The 13,092-nt window shown below is 38.9% G+C and overlaps 1 protein-coding gene across 1 annotated transcript in view; it reads right to left on the bottom strand.

The window, feature by feature from the left end:
- The window catches only part of IL1RAPL2 (interleukin 1 receptor accessory protein like 2), a 552,812-nt gene that overhangs the window by 205,490 nt on the left and 334,230 nt on the right, over positions 1 to 13,092 (bottom strand). Inside the window, exon 5 of the mRNA XM_048514525.1 lies at positions 12,654 to 12,807. Coding sequence (XP_048370482.1) covers positions 12,654 to 12,807 — 154 coding nt within the window. The remainder of the gene's footprint in view (positions 1 to 12,653; positions 12,808 to 13,092) is intronic.

Below are 13,092 nucleotides of genomic sequence, written 5' to 3'. Positions count from 1 at the left end.
AAGCTGTCATTTCTTGAATGGTGCGAAAATCCAGCTGCAGTGTTTTTTTCCATGGTCGTTCACTATCATCTGTGTCAGCTGTTGACCTATTTCTCACTCTTTTTGTTGTCAGGAAAGAAATGGTTTTCTTCAAGGAAAAAAAAACAGTGCTGTGAAATCCTAATTTGCATGAAAACTTGAGTTGCCAACCTCTAGACAAAGCTGAGAGATCTCCCAGAATTATAATTGGCTACAGAGATCAATTCTCCTAAAAAAAGGTGGTTGCTTTGGAGGATGGACTTGATGGCATTATACCATGCTGAGGTCCTTTCCCAAACTCTGCCTTCCCCAGGCTCCATCTCCAATTGTTCGGGAAGTTCCTGGAGTTGGCAACCTTAATGAAAACACAGCAAAGGAACACTGCAGAAACCCTCCCTATTCACAGGGCAGCCAGCACAATTTCAAGAGCAAAAGTCTTGAAGGTGAAGCCACAAGGTGGACCAGGATCATGGAGAAGAACCTGGCAGGCTGTAATAGAGCTGAATGGGCCTGATCTATAGAATCAATTTCTAAAGTTTTCCTTGCTTTTCAAATATCTGATTTATGCAAAGACAACATATCATTGTGACTGGGGAGTTTTGATACCAAATGGACCTGCAAAACATGTTGGCAGCTCTAGCAAGTCAACAGCAGCCTTTTAAAAGTTGGACAACATTCCACCACATCCTAGGTGAATTTGCTAATAACAAGACCGGACAGATGCCTGGACCTTAAAATCTATAGAAACAAGCCCAGTTTGAAAGAGACTGCACTGAGAGAGTCATCTTTAATAAACACATATTTACAACAATATTGTCCAGGGAATGTTTTTTTTTTTTTGGTGAATGAGCTTTTCAACCCAAAGCTACAGGATGGGCTTCAAAATAATTCAAGCTAAATTGGGAGGATGTGCAGCACTGGAAACACTGCAGAAACTAGACCCCAAATGTTCAATTATGCAAAAAATGTGTTTTAATGCATACAAATATCTGGTTAATCTAAGTTCTATCAAACTGGGGAAACAATTTGAGACGGAAGAGTTTGAATTCAAAAGGTTGGCTAGTTTACCCAGTAAGGCCTCCAAAAAGCTGACATGTGGACCACGCAGTTTGGCGGACTGTTGAATTGCTTATTTTTTATATCAGTTTATATTCTTGTCAACAGTTTCTACTCTGGCTGCTGTGGGTTTTCCAGGCTATGTGAATGTGGGGTGGTACCGTGTTTCCCCGAATATAAGACAGTGTCTTATATTAATTTTTGCAACCAAAGATGCGCTATGTCTTATTTTCAGGGGATGTCTTATTTTTCTGTGTTCTGTTCGTCGGGCATGCTTCCAAACAAAAACTTTGCTATGTCTTACTTTCGGGGGATGCCTTATATTTTGCACTTCAGCAAAACCTCTACTATGTCTTATTTTTCGGGGATGTCTTATATTAGGGGAAACAGGGTAGCTTTTGCTCCTAACGTTTTGCCCACATCTATGGCTGGCATCAGCAGAGGCATGTCACAGTGAGATGTGAGGAGATGTTCTGACAGACCTGCAAGCTGGAAACGCTCTGGCACAAGAAAGCACACCTCCTCTGATCTTTAACCTTTCTTCTGTGCTGGAGGAACACCAGAACCATTCTTCTTTCCTCATAGCAAAAAGGACCTTTAAATCCCCACAGGCTAACCATATCAATGATTGCTTTGAACACACACTGTAACACGAATAAAAGCCTAACAGTCCAATCCAGATTGGGTGGGTGGGTGGGTGGGTGGGCAGGGATGGTGATGCTCTGGAGCTGCCTTGCCTTCTCCAAAGGGCTTTCCCACAGCGCGGGAAGCCCCCCCCCCCCCCAAAAAAAAACCTCCAGTCAGAATCCTCCATAGAGAATAATAGAGATATGCCATGGAAAACAAGGCGTATCTCCAAGGCTGGTTCCACTGGTACATGGGGGCTGGGCAGAGAGTGGAAACCAACTAAGGTTGGCTCCACCCCCTGTCTCGCCCCCAGTCACACTAGTGCTGAAAGCTATGCCAGTGTGCCTGGACACAGACAACCGCTTCTGGGTTGGGTGCCATGGCATTGCATGGTGCCTGCCTGCCAGGATAAGTCTCATCTTATCTTAAGGAGCAGCAGTGGCACAGTGGTTAAGAGCAGGTGCATTCTAATCTGGAGGAACCGGGTTTGATTCCCCACTCTGCTGCTTGAGTTGTGGAGGCTTATCTGGGAAATTCAGATTAGCCTGTGCACTCCAACACATGCCAGCTGGGTGACCTTGAGCTAGCCACAGTTCTTCTGAGCTCTCTCAGCCCCACCTACTTCACAGGGTGTTTGTTGTGAGGGGGGAAGGGCAAGGAGATTGTAAGCCCCTTTGAATCTCCTTACAGGAGAGAAAGGGGGATATAAATCCAACTCTTCTTCTTCATCATCTCCACTGGCACACGATTGGGTCATTTAAAATGTATGGGAGTGTAGTGCTTTATATTAAGATTGAACGTGAAATATTTTAATGGTGGAACAAGTATAACCCAGGGTATTTTATTATTTGCTTATGAGAGTATTAGGGTTGGTATATACAATGATTAGTAGGTATTCTTCAGAGAAAACTAAATTTAATAGAATATTAATATAAAGAGATCAGTTTGCTAACACTCAATGGACAATACTATCTGATGCCCTAAAATCTAATAACATCAAACAATTCTGGGCAATAGTGAATGGACCTCCCAAATCAGTACTTGCTGCAAATGTAACCGAACCCCAATGGACCAACTATTTCTCAGTTCTCCTTCGAGATCCTGCTAGCATATCAGATACATGGGAGAAACTGGACGGGGACAACATTCCGTCATGGCCATCTCCTACACTAGAGGACATACATCATTTAATTCAGCATCTAAAGAAAAATAAGGCCCCAGGTCCGGACGGGATTCCTGGCGAGGTATTCTTGGAACATACTGACTGGTGGGCCCCTATTTTAGTCAAGCTGTTCTCTTTCATTGACCAGTATGGAATAATTCCCGAAACTTGGCTCTCATCAATTATTGTGCCAATCCACAAGAAAGGACCAACGGACAGACCAGAGAACTTCAGACCTATTAGCCTATTATCAATTTTAGGAAAACTCTATGCAAAACATCTTGAGAGCAAATTAATGACATGGCAAAACAAAAACAGGATTATAGGTCCAGAACAGGGTGGATTCAGAGCCGGGAAATCTACAATTGACCACTGTCTTACTCTCTCTTTTCTCGTGGACAAATACACCAACCAAGGACAAAAGAAACTATACGTAGCATTTTTGGATCTGAGTAATGCCTTTGACAGTGTCTCTAGGACCCTTCTCTGGTCCAAACTAGACCAAATGGGCATGGATCCTCGTCTATTCATGCTAATTCGGAAACTGTACAGTGCAACCTCCTGCCAGGTAAAATTGAACCATTCAGGCTCACTTTCCAACAAAATATCTACCTCGAGAGGAGTCAAACAGGGGTGCGTGCTGGCCCCGCACCTATTCAACTTATATATAAATGACCTGCAAGACCATCTCAACACGGTAGAAGGACATCCACCGAAAGCAGGAGGCCATCCTATTCCATTGCTACTGTATGCCGACGATACTGCTATTCTATCGCAAACCAGAGTTGGCCTTATGAGATATTTAAAAGCATTCTTCAACTACTGTGACAAAAATGAATTAAAGGTCAATTACGCAAAATCCAAAATAGTAGTCTTCTCAACTCGCTGGAAACAGATGTCATGGAAAATTAATAACATCCATCTTAACCAGGTCAAATCTTTTAAATATTTAGGCCTAAATTTCCAACATAATTTCCAGTGGTCATTACAAAGATCTTGCTCCATAACTTCCGGGAAAAGGCTGCTATCAGGTATCGCCCAATTCTATTACGGGAAGGGTTTTCAATCCATCATTGCTGCCCTGAAGATCTTCCAAGCAAAGGTGATTCCAAAGACTCTTTATGGGATCCCCATATGGATCAATGCTTTCAACTCTGAAGTCGATCAAATCCAAGCCTCATTTTTGAGAAGAGTAATGGGAGTCCCCAATAGTATCACCTTCATTACTCTGTGCCTTGAATGTGGACTATCCACAGTCGAAACCTTAGCCTGGATCTTCACAATAAAATTCTGGCTTAAGATCCACTTTAGATCCAAGGATGACGACATTACTGTACACCTACTCAAAGATAATTACGTCTCCAACTGGTCCAAGGCAATTACCAACAAAATTAGGAGCATTGGAATAGATCTAAATGTCCTTCAAAACAGCAATGAGAACTTTATTTTCAGCCAAATCAAAGACAGACTGAAAGACCATGAACGTCAGGCTTTCTACTCATCAAAAATTCCAGTCTGTTCTCCTCGGGCTTTGGGCATCCTTCCCAAGTAACCCGGAGTTATAGTAATTACCTAGCATCCTACCTTACCGGTTGCCCACCGTCGGGCATTTATGCTAGCCAGACTCAATAGTTTTCAGCCAGCCTCTACCAATGGAAGGTATCACCAAATTCCAAAACAACAAAGACTTGCTGGCTGTGGCTCGTGACTCTCTTACCCGTGTCCTCCTAGAGTGCCAAATAGAAATGCAGACGCGCGTCTCAAGATTAATCCACCCTTTATTAGTGGCGAGGAAAATCTCTGCCACCACTGTTGCCATCACGTTTTCTTCTTGGGGGGGGCAGTATCATACAACTGCGTGGCGGTAAACCTATACCTAACAACCATTTTAAAGTGTTAACTTATTCCTAATTTTATTATGGCTTTTAACTGTTTTTTTAACTGATATACACTGTCTAATATTTAGGCAGCGTGGGATGCAATTTGCTGTATTATTATGTTTTTAACTTGCTAATCAGATCTATTTATACTGCAATTTTATATTAGACTGTATTTTTACATTGACGTGTAGGGGTATTTATTTGTTCTGGCTATTTCTTAAAAAAAAAAAAAATCTGAAGTGATCTGACCCCCCGAAGTCAACTATCGGGTTGTGTGGACTGTTTTCTTGCCATTGAACTGTATTTGAGACTGCAGAGTGTGTCTGTGTAGATCCTGATCTGTCTATGCCTATTAAAGGTTAATAAATAAATAAATAAAAATAATATAATTGATGATTGATAATGAAGGCTTTTTCAATTCAGAATGTAACACATTTCAAGATCCACTCTATATCTAGATGTAAATTGCTTAATATTTTTTATCTGAAAAGGCTTATCTATTTACTTTTATATTTTGTTAATTTTTTTGAACACAAAATCAATTAAAAGTTATTTTAAAAAATAAAAAACCCGCTCTGTTACGGGAAAGAATCTATACCACCTGCAAGCGCAAAGTACTCATGGCCATGGACAAGGAGCTGATATACTTTCATATTCACACCAGAGAACACATCTCACCATGACATTCCTCTGAAAATGCAAGCCACAGATACGGGCAAAACATTAGGAGTGAAAACTATCAGACCACGGCCACACAACTTGGAAAACCATTGATTTCAGCCATGAAAGCCTTTGGCAGTACAAAGTTTCTACTTCATTATTTTCCCCATTAGCTTTTTAGATGGGGGGGGGGGGGATATGCATACTTAATGGTTTATAAACACAATTTACTGGGTATTTATATTTGTAATGCTGATAAACTGATGCATAAGTAGCATTGAAAATGTGTATCTTTTATGGGGAAAACCATGCAAGGAAATAGAAAATGGCAAGAAAATAAATAATCACAGGTTCAGTTTGCACAATGGGGAAGGAAAATTGAAACAGAGATTTTCCAGTCAAAACCACTTGGATCAGAGAGTAAAAATCACCACCACCCCCCATTTTGCCTCTTAACATTTTAATTTCTAAAACTGAATAACTACCATTCTCTTGGCTGTGGACAAACACACAACAAAGCAATCAGGGGGGAAAGAGTATTAAATCCACATCAATGTAATGACTGGCCCAGAAAACAAAACAAAAGAAGGATTTTAAAAGCACAGAAATGAGGACATGATCTAGGGAGCATCAGAAGTTGCCAGTGAAATTGCAACAAAAATGAATTGGGCAGAACATCTGAGACATATTAAGGGAAGATTAAAGAGTGGGGTAAATTTCTCAAAGGGGGTTCAGCACATCACTAATTAGAAGGGGAGTAGTAGAAAAGAGACACTGAATGAGGATCAAACTAGATAGAATGCCAAGTAGGCACACCAAATCCCTCTCTCATTGGGTAACATCCACTAGAAATCTCCCCTGATCAATATCATCTTTGGCATTTCTTTGGCTGCCACTGGAAGAAAAAATGCTGGATATTATGACATAATTAGGTTATACCAGATCTCTCAGAGGGGAGGAGCTAAATGAGAGGATATGAATTTTGGAAGCAGCTGCACATTTTGGGTCACACCTACCTTTGCCAAGAAAGAGAGACAGCAACCTGTATTTCTGCCATTGCTTTCTTTAGAACTGGCAATGTGGCATTAAGATTCAAGATATGTGACCAGGTCCGTATGTTAGTCTGATCATGTGCACTGATCCTTAACTAATGAGAATTTGTTTTGATTATAGCCGTTTTCAGAAGTTCCAATCATATGTATTGGGAAGGGCGCACACACACTACTTACAGGCTCCCAATATGAACAACTGCCAATTTGTGTGAATAGGGTGCACATTTTCTGTGGATGTGAAGGTTTAGTAGTCTGAGATCATTTGTATGTACCACCACAGCTGTGCATGAAAATCCATATAGTGCCCTGTTCACCTGAAATGCTGAGAATAAGTTCCCATTGATAGACTCCTACACAATGTAGTTGTAACTTCTGAAAAGAGCTGATGTTGCCACACAACAAAGATAACTCGAGCAGAAGTAGAGACATTAGATTTGTCTGTAATCCAATTCAGCTAAGTGGAACTTCAGTGTCCTTTGCCTTTAAATAAAGTGAAATCTGAACTGATTGCTCCAGCTGATAAGAGGATCCATTATATAATAATAGAAGCAACAACAAATTTCATAGTGATAACCATGCGCACAATTTGAAAATTAGGGAATTAATGGGATTTAGGAGAAATTAAGTGAACTGGGAGTTCAAGCAGAAGGACTGCATCGATGTAATTGAGCAGAATGATTTGTCAAGACCAAAGCTAATATTGCTGCATACACACTGCTTTCTGAAACAACTGGGCCTTTCAAAATGGAATGTGTGAGAAGAAATAATGGAGATGAGAGAGAATCTCAGAAAATTTGCTCTCTTAACAGTGATTTTTTTATGTCCTTATAATTCAACATTGGTCATTTACAAAAGGTGGTATCCTGTGGCAGTTAATTGAAGATAGATGGCAAAACATCATGCATTCCAATAGAGTTGCAAGGATGAAATATTAAGGGAGCCTGCCTTTGGCATAAACTGGACAGGGATATAAGTGGCAATGTGTTCTAGTGGTTAGAGTATCACAGCACACTGAGAAGCCCTGGGTTCAAACTCCAAATCAGCCAGGAAAGCACACTGAGTAGCCTGAGACCAGTGGTTCTGCCTCAGACTACAATCACCTCACATGAGCTCCTTAGAAGAAGTGTGGAGATGAAGAATTACGTCAAATTTTCGTTTAAGTGCTTTAAAAAAAAAAATTATATTCGAGTAAATCATATCTACTTCCTTTTTTCCCTGATACCTTTTATCATTAAGTAACATAACGCATCATCTTTAAAAAGAAAAACTTATATAGCATTTCTTCCTTACTATTCTGCTAGCTTTCTTTTATATATTTTTCCCTCTGTCCTATATTATTTAAGCAGTATCTTATTCTAACTTCCTACTAGCTTCATTCCTATAGTGTAGAAATTATATTTTGTCTTACTCAAAACTTACTTCTTCTCTTAACTTCAAAATATTTCTATATAATCCAACTCATATTTATATTTACATTTATGTTCTTACATCTATTTACATTAAAAATAAAATATATAAATAACTAATCTTTACACATTTAAATCTTGCCTTTTAATTTAAATAGAACAGTAACTCAAAATCTCTTTACATTCTTTCCTAATTTTCATATATTTTAAGAACGGAGACCAGTCTTCAATAAAGTCCTTATTCTCCTTATTTTTCAATAAGGATGAAAGTTTATCATTTGCTGCATAGTCCGTAAGGGCATTCAACCAGTCTTCAACTGCAGGCACCTGCTCCGACTTCCAGTTCTTGGCTATCAGTATCCTCGCTGCTGTAGCCATATATAACAAGAGTTTTTTATATTTCAGCGTGTTTCTTACACTCTTATCCAAAATACTAAGTAACAAAAATTCTTTAGTCAATTTCAGTTTTGTATTCGTAATTCGCTTTATCATATCCTGAACTTCTGTCCAGAATCCTTTTATTTTTTCGCACTCCCACCATATATGTTCATATGTTCCCACCACCTTCTTACATCTCCAACACCTGTCGGATTCGCTCTTATACATTTTGGCTAATTTAGCCGGACACAAGTGCCACCTGTAGAACATTTTAATCCAGTTCTCTCTTAAATTAATATTTTGTGTAAATTTGATATCTTTCCTAAATTGTCCCATTCCTCTAATAATTCAACCCGAGAAGCCTAATGACTGTGCTTGAATGATCATATTATTTTTTATTCTCTCTGATTTAGTTTCCTTTTCTATTAACACAGTATATACTCTTTTTTATTAGCCTTCCTCATTTTTTAAACAACGCTTCCCCATAATTCGCAGTTGTTCAGATCAAATCCCATTTGAGCATCTTGCAAAAATTTGATATCTTTCATTTGAAGATAGAGGAACCATTGACTTTTCTGTTGGCCTTCTACTATGATTTCTCCTCTTTCCTTCATCTTCCATTTGTTGTTATTTTCTATGACTATATTCTTATATCTGATGGGATTAAGTACCTCGTTCATTTGTCTTAGGGATATAGCCTCCTGCGGGGATATCCACCAAGGTGTCTTTATATAGGTTGAATTTTTATAACTTTCCCAAACCATTCTCAATGCTTTCCTTACATAATGATTGTCAAATTCCCTGTTTACCTTGATTTTACCATACCATAGATAGGCATGCCACCCATATATTAGATCATACCCCTCTACATTTCAAAAGATTTGTTTGTTTTCTAGTCCCATCCACTTCTTTATCCACAACATGGCGCGGCTTAGATGAAGTATATTATTTTTCATGTTTGGCACTCCTAGTCCTCCTCTCTCTTGCCTATAGCAGACATTTTTTTATAATTAATTCTACTCGGTTTTACATTTATCCCAGATAGAATTTTTTGTGGAGTCTTTTTTCCATTTGTTGTTGGAAGCATTTTGTTATTAGATTATAATAGGGATCATTTTGAAAAAAGAAAAATCATTTTTTGCCAAAATATTTTGACTTTGACTGCTGCTATTCTGCCCAACAGGAGTGTTAGTTTTCGAAGCTTAGATCCACCTAATTAGCAGCTCTTTTTGCACTCCTTTTCCAAACCATTTTAAGGTAATTATTGCTTAAAACCAGCAAAATATTCTGTTTGCCAATACTATGCTTAAAGTATTTAACTTTACTTACTATTTTTGTAATTCATGATTTGTTGTAATCTCTCTTCCGTCTGTTTTTCACATTAAATAACATGCGTATATTGGATTTGTTTTCATGTGTACTTTAAGACCAGAGATTTGAACTCCTTCTAGAATTACTTTTCAGAGGATCCTAATTGATTCTAATGGGTGTTCACACATCACTATTTATGTCATCAGCGAATAATCTTATTTTATATTCCAATTTATTAATTTTAATGCCGCTAATATTCTCATTTTCCTTAATTTTGGTTGCTAATAGTTCTATAGCAAATACAAATAAAAGCGGGGATAAGGGGGCAACCCTAATGTCTTGATCCATTTCTAATATTTATTGCTGCTGAGAGTTCATCATTCACTCTTATCTTTGCTACTTGGTTTACGTATATCGCTGATATCCATTCTACAAAGTTGTCCCCACACCCCGCCTTCTTTAAAGTTTTAATCATATATTCCCAGGAAATTGGAGGTCAAAGCATGTAGCACTTTTCCATATCTAAGAGAAAACATTAGGGCAGCCCGGCTTTTCAATTCTTTTATTTTAAATATTCAATTATATCTGCACTACTAATCTAACTTATGTTATTCCTCATAAAATCTGTTTGGGAAGGAATCATTTTATATTCACTTGAAAGTGAGATTGCAAATATAAATTGCTTACCGTCGCTTTTGCAATGGAAGTGTGCAGCAAGTTGGGGGTTTGATCCCCATACAATTGTTTTGTTATGTGATGTAAGTTCAAGAGATGTTGCTGTGTTAATTTGAAACACTGTTTGGAAGTTGCATGAAGGAAGGGATTCCAGTTGCAATCCCCCATCCCTTCTGCAAACTGCTTGGCTGAATTGCAACAATTGCTGTAAAGAGTTTTGCAAACGGCCAGTGCAGCTAAGCTTAAGGGAAAGACAATGTTCTGCATTGAGGAGAGGGGAGGTATATAGCAGTAGAAGTGGACTGGTTTGGGGAAAGACTGCTGTTGGTTGGGGTATATGCTCCAAATGAGAAGAAAAGAGTATTTTATAAACACTTGTCTGATAAATTAATGGACTTAGAATACGAAAATATGTGTCTAATGGGTGATTGGAACGGTGTAATGTCTTTACAAATGGATAAAAAAGTTTCAGATAGAAGAAAAAAGGTTAAGGGGAAATTACCTGAAACTTTTTTTAGTATGAAAGAAAATCTACGTCAAATTTTCACAGTCGTTATGTTAATGTTGAAGCTTACCTTTAAAAACCTTCCTGATCCACACACCAGACTGAAGACCCACTTCTCCCCATATGTATCAACATGGAAGGTTGGGTCAGCAGTAGCGCTTCTTTTCGCCACCCCCCCTTGCACTAGGGGGGTGGCCTATTGCGGTGCACCTGGAGGCTCTTTCACTTTAAGGAATCACTTATCTGAACATGTCAGAGAATGCCTGTTGGCAGATGGCATTCAGGACAGGCTGCGAAGTGGAACTTTTTAAAAGGGCCTTTTGGGGAGTTGCAGAGAAGCAGAAACATGATCATTGTAATGGTGAACTATAGTATGTTATGGTCTACATTTTAAATGGTGACTTCATGCTGTTGCTCCACTTTGCTCCCAGATCTTTGGGAGAAAGGTGAGTAATAAATATTGTAAATAAATAATTATGGAACAATTTGCCATGCTTTTGGAAAGGATAGATAGTGAGGGCAGTAAAGCAAGGTAACCTCTCATTGGCTTTACACCTGTAGATTAATTAGATAACAGGGCTGACCTCACCAAACAACTGGCTGGCAACCTTCTGGGGCCTATGCCCCCAAAGAGTCTCATCACTAACCTTAGTGCCCAAATTTTAATGCTGCCATATTTTTAGCTTTGTTCACCTTCCTTTACTGGAAAGGTGGGATCTTTTCAAGATGATAGGATATTACTGAAAATTATTCTTAGGGCTTGGGTGCTCCCAAAGAAACAAGCCAAAAGGATAACGGGCCCTGCCTACTCCCTCCCTTTCTTTTGGTCTTTAGATCGGGCGCCTGTTTTAAACAACTTTGTTAAACAACTTCTGTTGTTTTAATCTAAATTTGTCATGAGTAACTGCTGCTTAATGTTTTAATGGGTTTAAGTTTTATGTTGTTTTGATTTGCTGTCCTGGAGAACAGCCATACTGTGAGCTGCCTCGAGCTCTTCGGTGATGAGGTGGCCTATAAGTTGAATAAATAATAATAATAATAACAACAGCCTAGAGTATGGAGAAAGATCTTCAGCCAGAGATAGAGGAGGTGGGAAAGGAGCAGCAGCTGTAGCCCAGCCAGAGATCTTCCCATCCTAAAGCAGCAACTGCACATTGTACAGCATATGCTTGCACCACAGTGGCCTGCAAAGTTGTTTGTACAACAGTTCCTGGATCAACACCAAGCTACCCCTGTGTCTGTATCCTTACAATACTGACTTTTCCCAGATGAAGGGTAAACAGACTTGAGGATTTTCCTCACTGCTGCAGGGAATAATTATGACATTTTGTAATGATCCCAAAAGCATCTACCCCCCCATTCACCCACAACTACAATTACATAATGCAGACCACATAAAGAAGGAACACTACACAGAAGCAGCACACACACCGTAACTGACCTAACTTCCCCAGCAAATAATCCTTGCGCAGGTGGTAACATTTGCAAATGCACAACAAGCAACTCCCTCATGTCTTATTATTTCTTCCACATCTTGCCCTTCAGCAGCTGCTGGGAAGGATGAGGCCAAGAAATCTACAACCTGGTGGGACAGACCCAGTGATAGGTAGCCTGTGAGTGAAATGAGTAAGGGGGACCAGGCCATGTTGTTATGGGGTGGGTTCACTGATGAAACCTGGTATTTTGACCCCTAGCTTAGTTTACTGTTCTATATCATCAGTATCTTCCACTTGTGTGTCATGCATTTTACTGATAGGCTGAAGATCAGCCATGTGCTATTTTGCAGAACTTTGTGTAAGTCACTTTTGATTGATAAAAATGTAGGACAAAAGATTTCTTTAAGATTATTCCACATAGCCAACTTTCCTCACATTTTATACTCCACACCCTTTTCCTCCTTATATCACAACAAAAGTTTCTTACCTGTAACTTTGAGTTCTGTTGTTCGTCTTATTAGCTTTCCCTCAAACTTTAGCTCACAAGTATAATTTCCACCATCTTCTTCTTGGACATCTTGTATTAGAAGAGAATTTTCTTTCTGGACTATTATATTCCTCCACATTTTTGGCTTACATTCCTGTTAAAAAAATTATCAAAAATTTAAATTCACTGGCTTACATGGCAAAGAATAATGACTAACAAAAGAACGCATCGCACGCTGGCGTAGGCTATGCAAACTTAAAGGAACATATCTATATTATATCACATATAGAACACAAACTCATGTGATCACCAGTTCTATAATTGTAACATGTAAATATGACAAAATTATTTTAATGTTCAGAATACTTGTTAGAGCTGTTTTGAAAGAATAATGACAGGGTTTTAAATCAATGATACAATGAAGGCCCAAATCTAATGA

This window comes from Sphaerodactylus townsendi, linkage group LG13 (assembly GCF_021028975.2).
Source record: "Sphaerodactylus townsendi isolate TG3544 linkage group LG13, MPM_Stown_v2.3, whole genome shotgun sequence".
Taxonomy (NCBI): domain Eukaryota; kingdom Metazoa; phylum Chordata; class Lepidosauria; order Squamata; family Sphaerodactylidae; genus Sphaerodactylus; species Sphaerodactylus townsendi.
The sequence above is the reverse complement of the archived record's forward strand: the minus strand, read 5'-3'. Positions and strand labels throughout refer to the sequence as shown.